A 14,664-nucleotide genomic window follows, 5' to 3' on the forward strand; every position below is an offset into this window, starting at 1 on the left:
GGAGGGAGTTTACCTCCCCATCAGAAAAGCCTGCCTGAGGCTCTGTTTTTTAAGGTATTTGTGCAAAAAGAGAGCTATCATCTTAAATTATCAAAACAGCCAATGGACTTCTTTTTGAAGTATGAACACCTGACTAAAACTGAAGAAAGAACACTCATTTCATGAATATCTGGCCAAAATGTAGAGTAGGAAACCTTATATCAGGCAAATACTTAGGCCAAGTAACCAGTAAGGGCCTTTCTAAGCCTTTGTTTCTGGGAGATATTGTACATTTTTTTTCCTAATTGCCAAGAATAATCTGAGTTGTATTTGTAAATATCTTCAAAGAACATTATTCATCACAAAACGCATGCTGGGAAATCAACTCATGGCAATAGAGAAAATCAGTATTGCACTGGAAACCCCAGCCTAATCCGTATGAGAAAGTGCTGAGCTCCCTACGGGGGAAAACAAGCAAAGTAAAAAGAAAACGTATGCCCTGCGGCTGTGCATGTTCTTTAGGGAGAGCGATTATAGTTTAGGCCATTTTATCACATACACCTAGACAAATTATGTATTGTTTTTTCTTTTTCAGTCAATTCTGGCTGAGTTCCAAAATGAATGGTCATATTCTGAGAACAGAAATTTCACGGCATAAACTTGCATTTTTCTTCAGCTTCTCTATTAGCCCTTGAAGAATTGCTTAGTGATACTTTATTGTTAACAGTTGAAAGAGAACTCCCAAGAGGAGGAACCTGCTGAGATATACAACTAGGAGGGTTTGCCTTTTTTTTTTTTTAAACAAAAGGTAGTGGGAGCCAAAGCTCTAAGATACGAATTGCTTGGGTAATTCTGACAGTATCCTTTCCTCTCACAGGGTGGAGACTGTGGGGAAGGGGTCCAGACCCGCAGCCTTTCCTGTGTGGTCCACAACGGTTCAGTCTCGGCTTCTGCTGTACACGTGGACGACACACAATGTAAAGAAATGCCCCTTCAGGGTGCCATCCTGAAGCAGCTCTGTTCTGTGCCTTGCCCAGGTAGGCAGTTTGAAACAATTGGGAGTGCCTTTGATGGTGAACTTATTTTCTCACTTACTTATCTATTTATCCTGTTTTGAACCTCTATCTCATCAAAATGGAACTTTTTAACTAACTTTAACTCATTTTTCATCGTGGTTATAACTTTGGAATGCACACATAGCTTCAATGGAGGCCGTGTAGGCCCGAGGAAAACAAAACACTGGATGTGGAAATTTGAGACCTAAGTTAGAATCCTGTCTCTCACTTCTCTGGTGCTTTACCCGGGGCATAGAAAACCGTGTTAATAATTCCTGACAGCACCTAGCACATTGGCTAACACTCAAACAATGTTGACTGAATCCATGAATGGATGAACCTCTGGGGAGTGCAATGGTTGAGACAAGTAAGGCTGTCTGTTCATGAAAGTACTATGTCAAATGGTCATGTTCTATGTAATTGTGAAGGTCATTAATAGTTACATAAAATGTATGAGTTTATTTTAATTGAAGTATAGTATATGGCATAAGTTTAAGGTGGCTTAATATATCTTTATAGTATAGCATGTAAAATGCATGTGCATGTATATAAACACATATACATACATATGTACATATATACACAGAAGTTTGTGTGTATATTTCATTTATTAAATTCAACATTCTTTAAGCTCAAAGTTATTTACTTCAATGACCAACTTATTCTCATTATATTGTCTCTCTGGACATCAATTTTACATTATGCTGCCTCTTGAAAACTTAATTACTTGAAAACTTAATTACTTAATTAAATGTAAAAAATCTTTACATTTTTTAAAAATGTTTATTATCACTAGCAGACACATACTGTTCTCTAAATATGACTATGATTTGAAGCAACGTAATGCCAGTCTAGTTTTGGCACTCTCTTCCTAACCTATATTGAATCATAAAGTAATTAATCAGTTTTAGTACTTTCTAATTGGAAAATTGGTCAGGGTACAGTGCGTGGTACCTGAACCCACCCCATCACTGTGCTGCCACCACCGCCAATGTCACTGTGAACCTGTTCATGTAAATGTTGTCAAGTGCCAGCTTCCGTGTTATTTCCCCTGCTTTGTACCACACAATCACCCAGGAGACTGCCATTTAACGGAATGGTCAGAGTGGAGCTCATGCGAACTAACCTGCATTGATGGAAGAAGCTTCGAGGCAATGGGCCGCCAATCGAGGTCAAGGACATTTATAATTCAGTCTTTTGAAAACCAAGACAGCTGCCCCCAGCAGGTTCTAGAGACACGTCCTTGTACAGGTACCAAGAGCACTTTTCAATTCTCAGGTTTGATTGATTAAGCTTATTCTTTTTTCATGTCAGGTATAATAGCGCTGCTGTTATCTCATTTGCTTGCAGGAGGCAAATGTTATCACTACACATGGAAAGCAAGTCTTTGGAACAATAATGAACGGACTGTATGGTGCCAACGTTCAGATGGCATTAATGTCACAGGTATTTCTGCCTAAGGTTCACGCGGGTACTTCCCAAACATTTTTTGAGTGTTACTGTTTGCGAGGAGAATTAGCTTACAAATTATAAGAATGGAAAGACTGGACAGATGACCTTAGATGATCTTCTTGTCAAATATTCATTAGACTTTTGCATCTCAGAAAGCAAACAATTCTGTATGAAGACCCGTAATATACCAGATAAGTTAAAGAAATAGGCTGAAACACAATTAAATTATCTTAAAAATCATGATTGGGAAAATAGACTGAAAAAGACAGATGCTAGCTTAGAACAATGGTCTCTAAAATTTTAAATCCTGTACTTTCTTATTAATAAGTATTTGAGGGCTTATTTCAACATATGTGTTTATATATCACATTATATGCTTATATGTTATGAAACATACAGACATTAAAATTAAAAGGTTTTATTAGGATATATAACAATTTAATACATTATATTTGTTAATGCAGCAAAAACCTTGCTGCACATTATAGATGCTTATATTCATTCGCTGCAAGCTTAGTTTTTAGAGACAGTGACAACCATGATTATTATTTAATATAGACATGTAGACTGAGGGGAGGGTTCCTCATTCCTGACAAGGGATAAGATTTGATGTACGAGCAGCCTTAATTATTTAAAGGGCATTTTTATGCCTTCTTATCAGAGGTAATTAAATTGCCATTGTTGTTACTTAGTACTAGACTGACAACTTCTTGTAGGGAGAATTTCTGTTCTTCTATAGGTATAAAATTGTCAGTTCTGCCTTTTCCTTGTATATTTGTTTTTGCATTATTGGTATTCCCTTTAATCCATAGTTTACTCATACAATAATTTATTTTACGCTACCTATACATTTTATAAGTTATTATTAAAACTTTTGTGAATCAGCTGGACTAGGAACATGGAAAGCACCACAGATACACTGCCATACTGTATCGGGGATGAAGGGCGTGGGCTGCTCTCTCCCAGAGTTCTCTGCACAGGGCACGTCACACACAGAGTAGGTGTGGACACCTGATGTGGGAGCTCGGGTTGCTGAGCACTCTTAGAGCTTAATTTCATTTCTAAAGTGTAAACAAAAATGCTGTATAAGCTGTGTAAATTCAAATATTTTCTTCTTGGTCCTCACAAGATCCCCTCCTGCAGGGGTCCACGCACTGCACTTTGGACATTGCTGCTTTAATAAGTGAAAAAAAACCCCTCTGAACACAACTGGTAGCAACAGAACTGTGGTTATTGCTACTTATGCCCAAAATTAATAATTTCACACCAAAGTGCTAAGTCTGAAGTGTGTGTTTTTTTTTAATTTGTGTGGGTTATTTTCCAAGTAACTGGGGATTTAGCTGCTTCATTCTTAGGAAAAGTATAGATTTGATAAACATAGCCCAAAGCTTTTTGATAGCTATAAAATCAAACTATAACTGGTTGGTGATTCTGGTAAGGCAAAGGTTACAGTATAAATGCAACCAATATTATAAATAAAGTTTAAATACGGCCCTTGAATAGTATGCAAGTTCTCTGCTTAGTACTCAGAATGTAGGAGGGCAAAACTACTACGTAAGTGATTTTCAGGTTACAGAAATAATGCAGGTTACATGGATTATTCCATTCCCCTAGTCAAAAGCATTTAATGAGTTCTGTGCCAAGTACTGTGTCAGCTGTATGACCGCTCCTCCTGGAACCTGTTCTCTTGCTCTTAACAATACGTGTGGCAGCAGAGGGGGTGTGTGTATGTACATGTATGTGCCTGTATCCTGATTGAAATATTTTAAAATGTTACCAAAGTGTTTGATATTCTGGACCCATAAATTGATTAGTGTCCTTCTTTGAGCATTTGGTTATTGGGAATTGACCTAGTGTCTAGTTGGGGTATTCCAGAACTGGAGAAAAATACATGTAGAATAAGTCTCAAGCAGACGTATTTTATGCTCCTGAACTTAAATTGAGATTTCACCAATTCTTTTACTGATGCTGGCAGTAAAGACTGTCCCCTCAAGCATAGCCACATGATAGAACCACACTGCCAGTGAGCAGGTATAAAAAATCTACTATAAATAGCTTCTGTTCACAGAGCCTCCCATCTCAATGTATCCTGAAATAATCAATAAAATAAGACTGGGCCACATGTCAGCCAATGGATTCATAAACAAAAATAATAACTGTTACAAAGTGGCCCATGCCAGAAAGGGAAAAATGTTTTTAATATTTATCATAGAAAAATCTGTGAATGATGGTGGGATTTCCTTTGTAGGAGGCTGCTCCCCTCAGGCGCGTCCGGCTGCCATTCGCCAGTGTAACCCAGCCTGCAGAAAACCTTTCTCCTACTGTACACAGGTGAGTTGTGTGCTGGAGACTTCTTTAAGTATTTTAATTGCTGTGTTCTGCGTATGCTGTAGGACGGTTTCCAGTGGGTGAGAGTCGGGCAGCAGTTCCATGTGCCCATGGTACCATCTAGAGGCACCTGTAGGAGTAATCGCACGTATTCAGAATGTTTTGGCAGGGACCTGTTACGGCAAGCAGTCTTGTTTCTATAAATCTGTCCATAGGCAAATATGTTTTTCAGATATCTCATTTGTATTAGCTCTAGTTATCAATAAATATTCTCTACTGATTTATTTTTTAATTCTTAGCCTTTCATCTACCTAAATTATTTAGAAAGTTATTATAATGTTCAATACATGTCCATATTTGCTAAATATTACTTTTTAATTAATTTTATTTAGTTATTTTTCAAGTACAGTTTTTTGTCTATTTTTCCCATCCCAGCCTCCCCCGCCCCTTGCTCCCCACCTCCCTCCCATTTCCACCCCCCTTAGTTCTCATCCCTGTGTCCTTCCTATTTATTCCTCCAAATCGCTAAATATTATTTAGCAAAATTAATTATAAATACTGTAGTGTAAGGGTTTTTTTTTGCTTTAATTTAATTTTTATGGTTTATGCTGTTACAGTTGTTCCCACTTTCCTCCCTTTCCCCGCCTCCTCCCAGCCTCACTCTCCCTTTACCCCGAGCCAGTTCTTATATTGTTGTCTGTGTTAATGGCTTGTGCATAAATGTTCCTTGGTGTGTAGTTCAATTTAAGTTAAATAAATGCCTATGCATAAAAATTGTATCTGTATATACATACACGCACACATAAATTTTTAGAGCAGAAATCCTTTTCCCTATTCTCCCGTACCTCCTAGCTACCAAATGCTCAGGAAATAATGCAAAATGGGCAATGTATTCTAATCAATGGCACTCATAATCTGCAATGCATATATAATTTTTAAAAGAGTTGTGTCATGTTCCTCAAGCAGGTTTCTTCTAATACACATGTGCCTTTGATGAAGTTTTATTTTTTTCTCCCCTTGGGCTGCCCTCTTAGAGTGCAGAACCTAGCCTACAAGCAAGGAGGTAGTTCAGACCAGCTATTGATTGATGGTAGCAGGCGAGAGAGGCATTCGGCAGCTGAGGAGGCAACAGAACTCAAAGAGCACATATCTCAAAGAAGATATGTACACAATTCCATTGCTTTGCTTTTCACTGCCGAGGATAGATTGGAGTGAGTGGACGGGAATCTGGAACAGCTAATGGGAAAAGTTGAGGGTAATTTGACTAAATGCCTTAAACATCTCTATGATGGAAAAAAGCATGTAGTTACTACCCTCTATTGACAAATTGTAATTTCATATTTGGAAGATATAAGAATGGTAAACCACTAGAAAAAGCTGATGATCTATTGACCAATTAACCTTAGAATTCAGAAAGATGAAATAACTGAATTGTCATCTTTTTGGCAAGTCTGTTGCTAAAAAATCCCAAATTGTCATGTCATATGCAGATATTAAGTGATTCCAATAAGTTGGTCATCTACACAATTCAATGTGTAACCACAAAAATATTTTTTACACTGTAGGGTGGAATCTGTGGTTGTGAGAAGGGCTACACAGAGATAATGAGATCAAATGGTTTTCTGGATTACTGCATGAAAGTACCGGGCTCAGAGGACAGAAAAGCTCATGTGAAAAACCTTGCTGGGAAAAACAGAGCTGTGAATTCAAAAATTCATGATATGTTTAAAGGATGGTCTCTTCAACCCCTTGATCCAGGTATGTGTCAGTCATGTGCTAAGAAATGTAAATTTTCATATGGGGGGTTAGGGTTCACCTGGAGCCCAATGTGTGTGACTGAAAGAATGGAGGACTGGAAGGAAAAAGAACAAAGGAAGAGGCAATGTGACCCTTTTTAAATGTAAAATTTTTCATGGATTCTTTAGGATAAGTCTGTCAACCCCTGTCTAAGAGACACTGAAGTAATCAAAATAGTAACCTTTAAAAATACCTTTTAATTGTAAATGATCTCTGCAACAGCGTATGTTTTTACAACTGTAAATATGTATGTAATTAAGTTAAAATAAGAAATTGGAACAGATTCTCAGGAACATGCAGATAGCTAAGGAAATGCCCAGTGACCCTGTCTGGTTTGAGAAACACAGGTGAAAAGGCAGAGAGCATCAGTCTCAAAGGCAGACAGACCTTGTGAACATCATGGCTCAGAATGTGCCTGTCTTGTGACTGAGTATAATTTCTTCACCTCTCTGGGCCTGCTTCCTCATCTGTGAGATCAGTCTAGAGGCACCTACCTTGCAGGACTGCCATGAGTGTAAGCACGGTGTCAGGCCTGCAGGGTTCAGGGATTTGTGGTTATTAAGGGCAGGAGTGAACATTTACTATTTTTGTATACCCCATGGTTCTTTGCTGGCTATATTGCATGAATCTTCTCATTATGTTCTTGCAACCTAAGGAGATGCTATTATTCTCATTTTAGAGATTAGGAGTCTGAAACTGCCTGGGCAAATTAATTTTAGGAAAGCCACACTACTAGTAAGCGACAGCAAGCTTTGAAAGGCAGGTCATGAAGGCCCTGAAATAGCACTGGTCTCTGCTTCCCACCTTGAAAACAGGCAGAAAGTGATAGCAAGATGCTCTGCCTATCACATATTCTTTTCTAAGGGACAAAATGCTACTCATGGCTGAGCAAAGTGGCATGAATGAGGGGGCAGGGGGAGGGAAGTTAGAGACAAAACTCAAGCAAAATATACCCTGGGAACTTTTCTTCCAGATCCTAGGCCTTTGCTGGACCAAAAATGGCATGACGATATGATTAAGTTAAGCAAAAACCAGAGCCCAGACCAAAGATCCCCTAGATCACCAATTTTGAAGGATGACTACAATATCTTAACTCACTTTTGATTCCCCCATGTGTCTGGGCATGCCACAGATGTTTAAAAACATCGCATCCATGTTGTGACTGAGTTAATCAGTTTATTTAACTCTAAAAAGTACATGATATAACATGTAGCCAGGCTCCCCTATTGCTTTTAGGCCATATTTCAGAAGAGAATTGGGGTGAGGTTCCAGGGAGATGAGTCTTCGAGTCCACAAGTGATATCCTTAACCATGTGGGGGTCTCATTAAAGCATGAATAATATGTACATTAATATATATTCATATATAAAACTATTGTGTGTATATATATATAAGCATATATATAATATACAGGGTCTGGCACAAATGATGCCCCTTTTTTATTACAGAATATTTTATTATAAAATTATTAGCATATGATTCTGTAACACAATACTATCACACTCAAGCAGACCATATGACATTTTAGGTGAAATACTCAAATTAAAACTATAAATTATTCCACCCATATTATTACCCTACCAACCACACTCAAACAGGTGTTCCTTCTGCTGGACCCCATATATTTAATCTGGGTAAAGGGTATAACTTGTACTGTTTTCATGATGAGAATGTAAATTCAATCAACCTCTATGCAATACACAGTGACCTATCAAGCACTGTGACCTAAAATTTCTGTCCCAGCCATTCATCATACCAGCATATACACACATACTAAAATAAGCATATAAATGCTCTTCATTCCATGATCACTTGTTGTATCACAAACAAGTGGAAACAACATCAATGTGTATAAATAAGACAATGAAAAACAAAGTGATACAATTACGTAATATATGTCACAGATATATTAAAAATAAAATAGACTTATGAGTTAGAATGAAAATATTTCTAACATATATTTTAAGTGAAAATAAGTCCAAATCCAAGGGAATGATATGCATCATTCATGTCTTTTAAAAACTGTGTGTGCATTGGTGTGTACAAACTCATGCTTGTGTTTGTGGAAACAACTGGGAAATGTTCACAGGGAGACCAGTAACTGATGGCCCTTAGGTCAGGGACTGAAAAATAAGGACAACTTATTTTTCACCATGTATCTTTTTTCACAGTTGAAATTTCGCCCTATCCATTATGTTATTATAAAAAGTTATATTAATTCTTTTTGTTTAAGTAACATAATTAAAGGTCATGGACCACATACCTGTCCATTGGGGATTTAAAAGCACTGGATTCTTCCAATACTTCAGCTCTCTCGTGTTGTAATAAGAATAACAGCACACGTTCACTCACTCAGGGGAGCCTTTTTGAAATTATCAGTGTAAAAGAGTCAGACTGGGGGATTTCATCATTAGTGTCTGAATGAGGTCAGAATCAGAGCTTTGTGAAAAGATTTTTGACCACAGAAAGTTATCGTTACTACACTGAAACCTCACTCTAAAACCTGATTGAGGCTTGAAAGTGTCTTGTAAGCAAAAACTATTATAAATGGTCATTATATAACTGAATGTAATTACATCCTTATTCCAAGGAATTATTGTTTACGACAGATTGTAATTATTTTCCACCCTACAGAAACATTTAGAATAAGATACTAATATCTGTGCCTTAGACCTGCAGTTAATTATATCCATAGAGTATAATGAACCTTCTGGGTGTGTATATCTTTCAGAAAGGAATACAGTTTCTTGCAGTACAATTCTATGTTTAGTTAACTATATGCTCATATAAATTAGAGCAATAGAGCAAAAGATGCTAGTTTCAGAAACAAGTCAATATCTACCATATATAGAAAAACATGTATACACTCAAGTTAGACTTTATATAGAAGTCACAAAATTGATCAGACTACTTGGTTAATCTATTTTTCTTTAATTCTGGCAAATACCAAATAAAATATATTTGTACACATATAGTTATAATTTTGTAGTAATTTGGTAAATAGATGAGTCTATTTGGTCATGAGGTTTTTGATCACTCAACATCATTCAGGAAGCAAAGTCACCAAAAATGGTCACAGTAATTTTTTTTGCATGCAGAATTGTTTCCTAATAATAATTTATTTTCTTGTTCTATTTATGTGGTCAAGTTGTTTTATAATACTTTTGTGTAACATGTACAAGAAAATATACACATGAAAATAAATTCAAAAGAGCTTGCCAGTTAGATTTTACGAAGTAATGATTGTCGGTGTTGGTTAGCACTGTGAAATTTTTCAGAGACTAACATTTTACATTTGATAATTGTCAAAATTGGGTATTTCTGTTTATGACTTATGCAAGACTCAGAATTCAGATGAAAAATAAAGATGTTCTATGCTAAGCTTATTGTTTTATCTCTATTTTAAACAGATGGCCGAGTAAAAATTTGGGTTTATGGTGTTTCAGGTGGTGGTTTTCTTATCATGATTTTCCTAATATTTACTTCCTACCTTGTTTGGTAAGTACTGATTATTAGTTTGTATTCCATATTTTTGAGGCATATCATGTTATACTGAAAGGAGTCAGGACCATTGACCATTATAACGGGACACTTGAACCCCCAAATAAAAGGCAAAATTATTGATTAGTTAGAATGAGAGATCACTATCTTTATTATCCTCATTTGAAGTAACATTCTTTTACTTAATTTTCAGGTAACATCAGAAGGTACATGAGACCAATCATGGGTTAGGACTTTTCTATTTTAGCCTTGACTTATATGACTACTTTTCAGCTTGGCAGTCGTTTCTACAGGCAGCCATTTGGCACCTACAGAGGACTGATACCTGGGTCCCAGCCCCAGGCATTTCTGATTCTATGGATCTTATGTGTGGCCACGTTGTCTAGGTGTCTAATAGTGCCCCAACTAATTTTAATGTGCAGCCAAAACTGACAGCCATTACTTTAGGTAATTCTAGCTCTTAAGTTTTTTCTTAAATTTTTCTCTTTTTACCAGTTAGGTTGTTTCAAACAACCTGTTGGTACATTGTAATTATAGATCCGAGTGGTTATCTACATTAACCAGCTATTCACAAAAATTTGATTGTCAATTCCAAGGACTCCATTTTGTAAGTGATTAGTTCCTGAAAATTTAGTATTCTCAGAAAAGGATGATTAGGTTTAATACAGAATATATTTTTAGTTGATGAGCTTCTGTTGAAACTAGACAAAAGTAAATACATTTGAATGTTTTCAAGTATGCCGAGAATATTTTATTAACTTCCTAAGCAGAATTTTCAAAGGATTTTTTTATTCTCACAGTGTTACTTTACTTTTTTCTCCCTTAAAAAGTTCACCCAAGTTTTAATCTCAATTTAAATCCAGCCTTAAATTTGGTTTCCAAAGCTATATAGGTTCTTAAACCTTTGCTCTTGGTCAGCAAAAGTTAGTGAAGCAAATAAGATGACTTTAATGTTTTTTCTACCACCTATAGTGACTGAAATTGAATCTCTAGAAATTGAATTACTATTCACCTATTTCACCTTCAACAGGGTTGTAGTAAAAAGTAACACCTTAAGTTAGTCACTCATGCTTTAGTCAAATGATTTAACCATTTTTAATATCTAAATTGCCTAGATTCTATTTTACTGAAAAAAAAAATGGGAGGTTGAAAGCCTTACATGAAGTTCAGAGGGATAGGAAGCATCCACCACCAGAAAAGATTAGGAAAAGAGGCGAGTTTTAAATTGCAACAAAGGACATGAAGTCTGACAGATGAGAAACTGCTCTTCAAACAATGGTCTCATACATTAGGATAATCAGACAATCATTGGTCTTTAAAAGCTGGAATGCATTCCATTTGTTAATAGCCACATCCCTAATTCCAGACTCTATGGCTCCCACATTCCTTGAATATTTAAGTGATCTAAAATTAACATTTAGTATCAATAGTGCTTATAAACTTTGCCTTTTTATGTTTCTCCATTCCTTACAACTTAAAACAGTGTTAACCTTAATCATTCCTTCAATTACAAGTATTTACTGAGGCCCTGCTTCCCTGACTGTAAGCTCTGAGGATTAATCAGGTACAACACTGAATTCTGATAACAAATAATTTTCTAGAGCTGTCTAATATTAAAAATCAATACAATTTTCCTCACTTTTCAGTGACCAAGTTACATAAATATTTTTGTACATTACTTCTCATATCTATTTTTGTTTAGCCTCAGTGCCTAGTGTTATTGGTGGAGCTCTCTTTGGGAAGTAACACAATGTCTCCATATTTGGACTCGTTACAAATGCTCCCTTCTCCAGTCTGCAGCCAGGTTAGTTTTCCTTAACCTTAGCAAGGTGACCAGCCTCTCCCAACTCAGACACCAACCGAGACTCCCCATTGACAGCAAAATGGAAGTCGTGTTTTGCCTGCCCAACTAGTCAACTAAAGTCTTCCACAGTCTGAGCCCAAACAATGCTTTCAACTCCAGCTTCTACCATTAGCCTATGCCCGGTGGGTTGGATAGTCCCAGATATATTTAAGTCCTCATTTTATCATTGAAGAAAATTTAAAAATACAAAAATATTACTTTATGAATAAACTTTACCTTCTTTTGATAAAATATTCAATAGTCAATTTTATCCTCTAATATTTAACCAATTTGTTTAGTTAGACCTTCCCATCAATAGTCCTCTACTATGTATGATTCCATTTTTATTAAAAATTATCTAATTTTATAACAGTTTTATTCAAAGTTCGCACCTATCTTTCAGATCTGTTGCTTACTCATTATTGTAGTCTCCCATTCTATACATTCGGTTTTTCAAGCTTATCATATTTATTTCTATCCATTAAAAAATACAACTTTATGCATTGTAAAGGTAGCTCTTCATAATACAAAGATTTACAGGGGTTGAATGTAAGGCTACAATGTCTTTGTGCAGGATAATTTTGGGGAGAGAAGTAACTTTATTTAGAGCACTTAGGATGGACCTTCTAATTTTACAAAGAGGCTTCCACTTCCATGGTTTTTCCTCATATCCCATTCATCTAGAATGAGTTTTTCATCACAGCTTCTGGCATTCCACCATTTCTTCCCAGTAAAACTCAAATGTCAACATTTCCTTATCACACAATCTGGAATAACTTCTCCATGCCTCCTGTCCTGTGTCATTTACTCCATATTGGTATTGCAGCTATTTGTATAAGCATACTCCCCCTCTATCAAACCCCAAGAACTTTATGGAAAGGAGGGCAAGAGGTATATGGCTATATTTTACTGACATATCTGATAAATGTATAATGAACAAGTGAATAAATGAGAGCATAAGTAAAACATAATGTACTATTCATTATTTTTAGAGACAAGGGTCAGGAAAAATGTTTAATATGTACATTTCAAACAAAAAAAACTTTATTGGATTGCTTTATTCAGTCCTCATGACAAACTAATGTGTTGTTGCTTTTCTCATCCTTACTTTAAATAGAGGGTAAGTGATCCACAGAAAAGGTAAATAATACACCTAAAGTCATCAGCCTGGTAACATCTACTTCAGGTCTTCCTAACCCCAGAGCATGTGCTCTTTCCACTGGTCTTCTAGTCTCCATAGTTTATTTCCATTTTTGTAATTTCCAAACTCCTTTAGACAGAATGCAGTGTCTACTGTTTCCAAATTTTTTAGGGGCTCCTTATTTTTTCATGTAAATTAAACTACAGACCTAGGAAGAGGTGTAACTGACATCAAAACACGTGGTATATAACTTTGAGTTGCTTATGAGCTTCCTAAAGAATCTAAATAGATATTCTCACAGCATATACTTCTATTAAGTAGCTTGCAAAAGAGTTACACAAGGATAGTTTGGGAGATTTTATATTTTCTCTCCCAAATAAAAGGCTTAAGACAAGACAACTGCTATAATGTGCCAAGTCTCAGGTATGCACTTTAGATGAAAATAATTTATAATAAAATTTGGAAATGCTTTTCAGAAAATATAGAAAAATAGTCTTCTTAAAAACTTCTTCACTCAGATACTGTTCTGTACCTCTGCTATTACTGTTTGAACATTTTGAAATATTGCTGATGTTACAGCTTCTCTGGCAATAAAGATCCATGAGGCAATTAATGGGGATAACCACTAGGTGAGCTTGTAGTTAATCTAGACATAATGCCTAGAAGTTACTCCAGATAATGACATCCATTCTACCTTGCTCAGCACAGCTCAATAAATGGGCACTTATTCTGCTGAAGTTTGAGAGTGGTGGCCCCACTTCCAGAGGGTCAGCCCTGAGGAATAACTACCTAAACAAAAGACAGTTTCTGGCTTTCATCAACTTATTTAATCTCCACTGGCCTGGTGATGAGTTCTTGTGGCTTGAATCCAACATTGCTAAGAGCTAGCAGCTTGCCTGTCAGTTCATAATGAACTCACTTTTCTGGCTGAATGGGTTTATACTTTGCTAAGATGCAAATGATTGTGGAAGAGGTCACTTTATAATCTGTCCCTCAATGATCTCTCATAGCCAGAGTTGCATGATGTATTAGAGAATGACTAGTAGGGAGCCTATGTGCCCAGCATTTGTGGGTCTTGATTTACTGTGATCATGTCTTTTCTGATACCAAAATTGAGGTGAAATATGTATAAAGATAAAATTTATTTTGAGGGAATAATGAATATCAGTAAGGGAGAAAGAAAAGAAAGCAGAGGCCTCTAAACACAAGTCTCTTGGGAATTTTGGGTCCCACCACCCCATGAGCACATCAAAAATCAGAACTAAATTATAGAACCACCATCAATGAGAATCATCTCAAAATTAGCTCAACAGAAGTCTTGTAACTAAGAATATAAAGAAGCCACATCTAGGCTGGTCTGAACCTATTTCAGAGACTTTTTCACACAAGCAGACTATCTCAGCTTATGCTATTGACTTTCCTAAAATATCTCAAAGGTCCACAAACCCCAAACAAACTACATCTGGCCTTGGCATGCACTGTACCTCTAGGGAAGCAGACCCAATTATAGCACTACTGGCAGCCTGCTTAGCTTCACAGTATAGCATCTCCCAGGGACCTCCAAACCC

General features: G+C 36.4%; 1 protein-coding gene across 1 annotated transcript in view; it reads left to right on the top strand.

Moving 5' to 3' along the window:
- Window positions 1-14,664, top strand: part of THSD7B (thrombospondin type 1 domain containing 7B) — a 785,104-nt gene that overhangs the window by 762,803 nt on the left and 7,637 nt on the right. The window contains exons 21-26 of the mRNA XM_053666773.1: window positions 857-1,016; window positions 2,112-2,285; window positions 2,385-2,480; window positions 4,735-4,817; window positions 6,380-6,572; window positions 10,022-10,109. Coding sequence (XP_053522748.1) covers window positions 857-1,016; window positions 2,112-2,285; window positions 2,385-2,480; window positions 4,735-4,817; window positions 6,380-6,572; window positions 10,022-10,109 — 794 coding nt within the window. The remainder of the gene's footprint in view (window positions 1-856; window positions 1,017-2,111; window positions 2,286-2,384; window positions 2,481-4,734; window positions 4,818-6,379; window positions 6,573-10,021; window positions 10,110-14,664) is intronic.

Source organism: Artibeus jamaicensis, unplaced genomic scaffold, assembly GCF_021234435.1.
Source record: "Artibeus jamaicensis isolate MK-2021 breed Jamaican fruit bat unplaced genomic scaffold, CSHL_Jam_final contig_1284, whole genome shotgun sequence".
In the NCBI taxonomy this organism is placed as follows: Eukaryota; Metazoa; Chordata; class Mammalia; order Chiroptera; family Phyllostomidae; genus Artibeus; species Artibeus jamaicensis.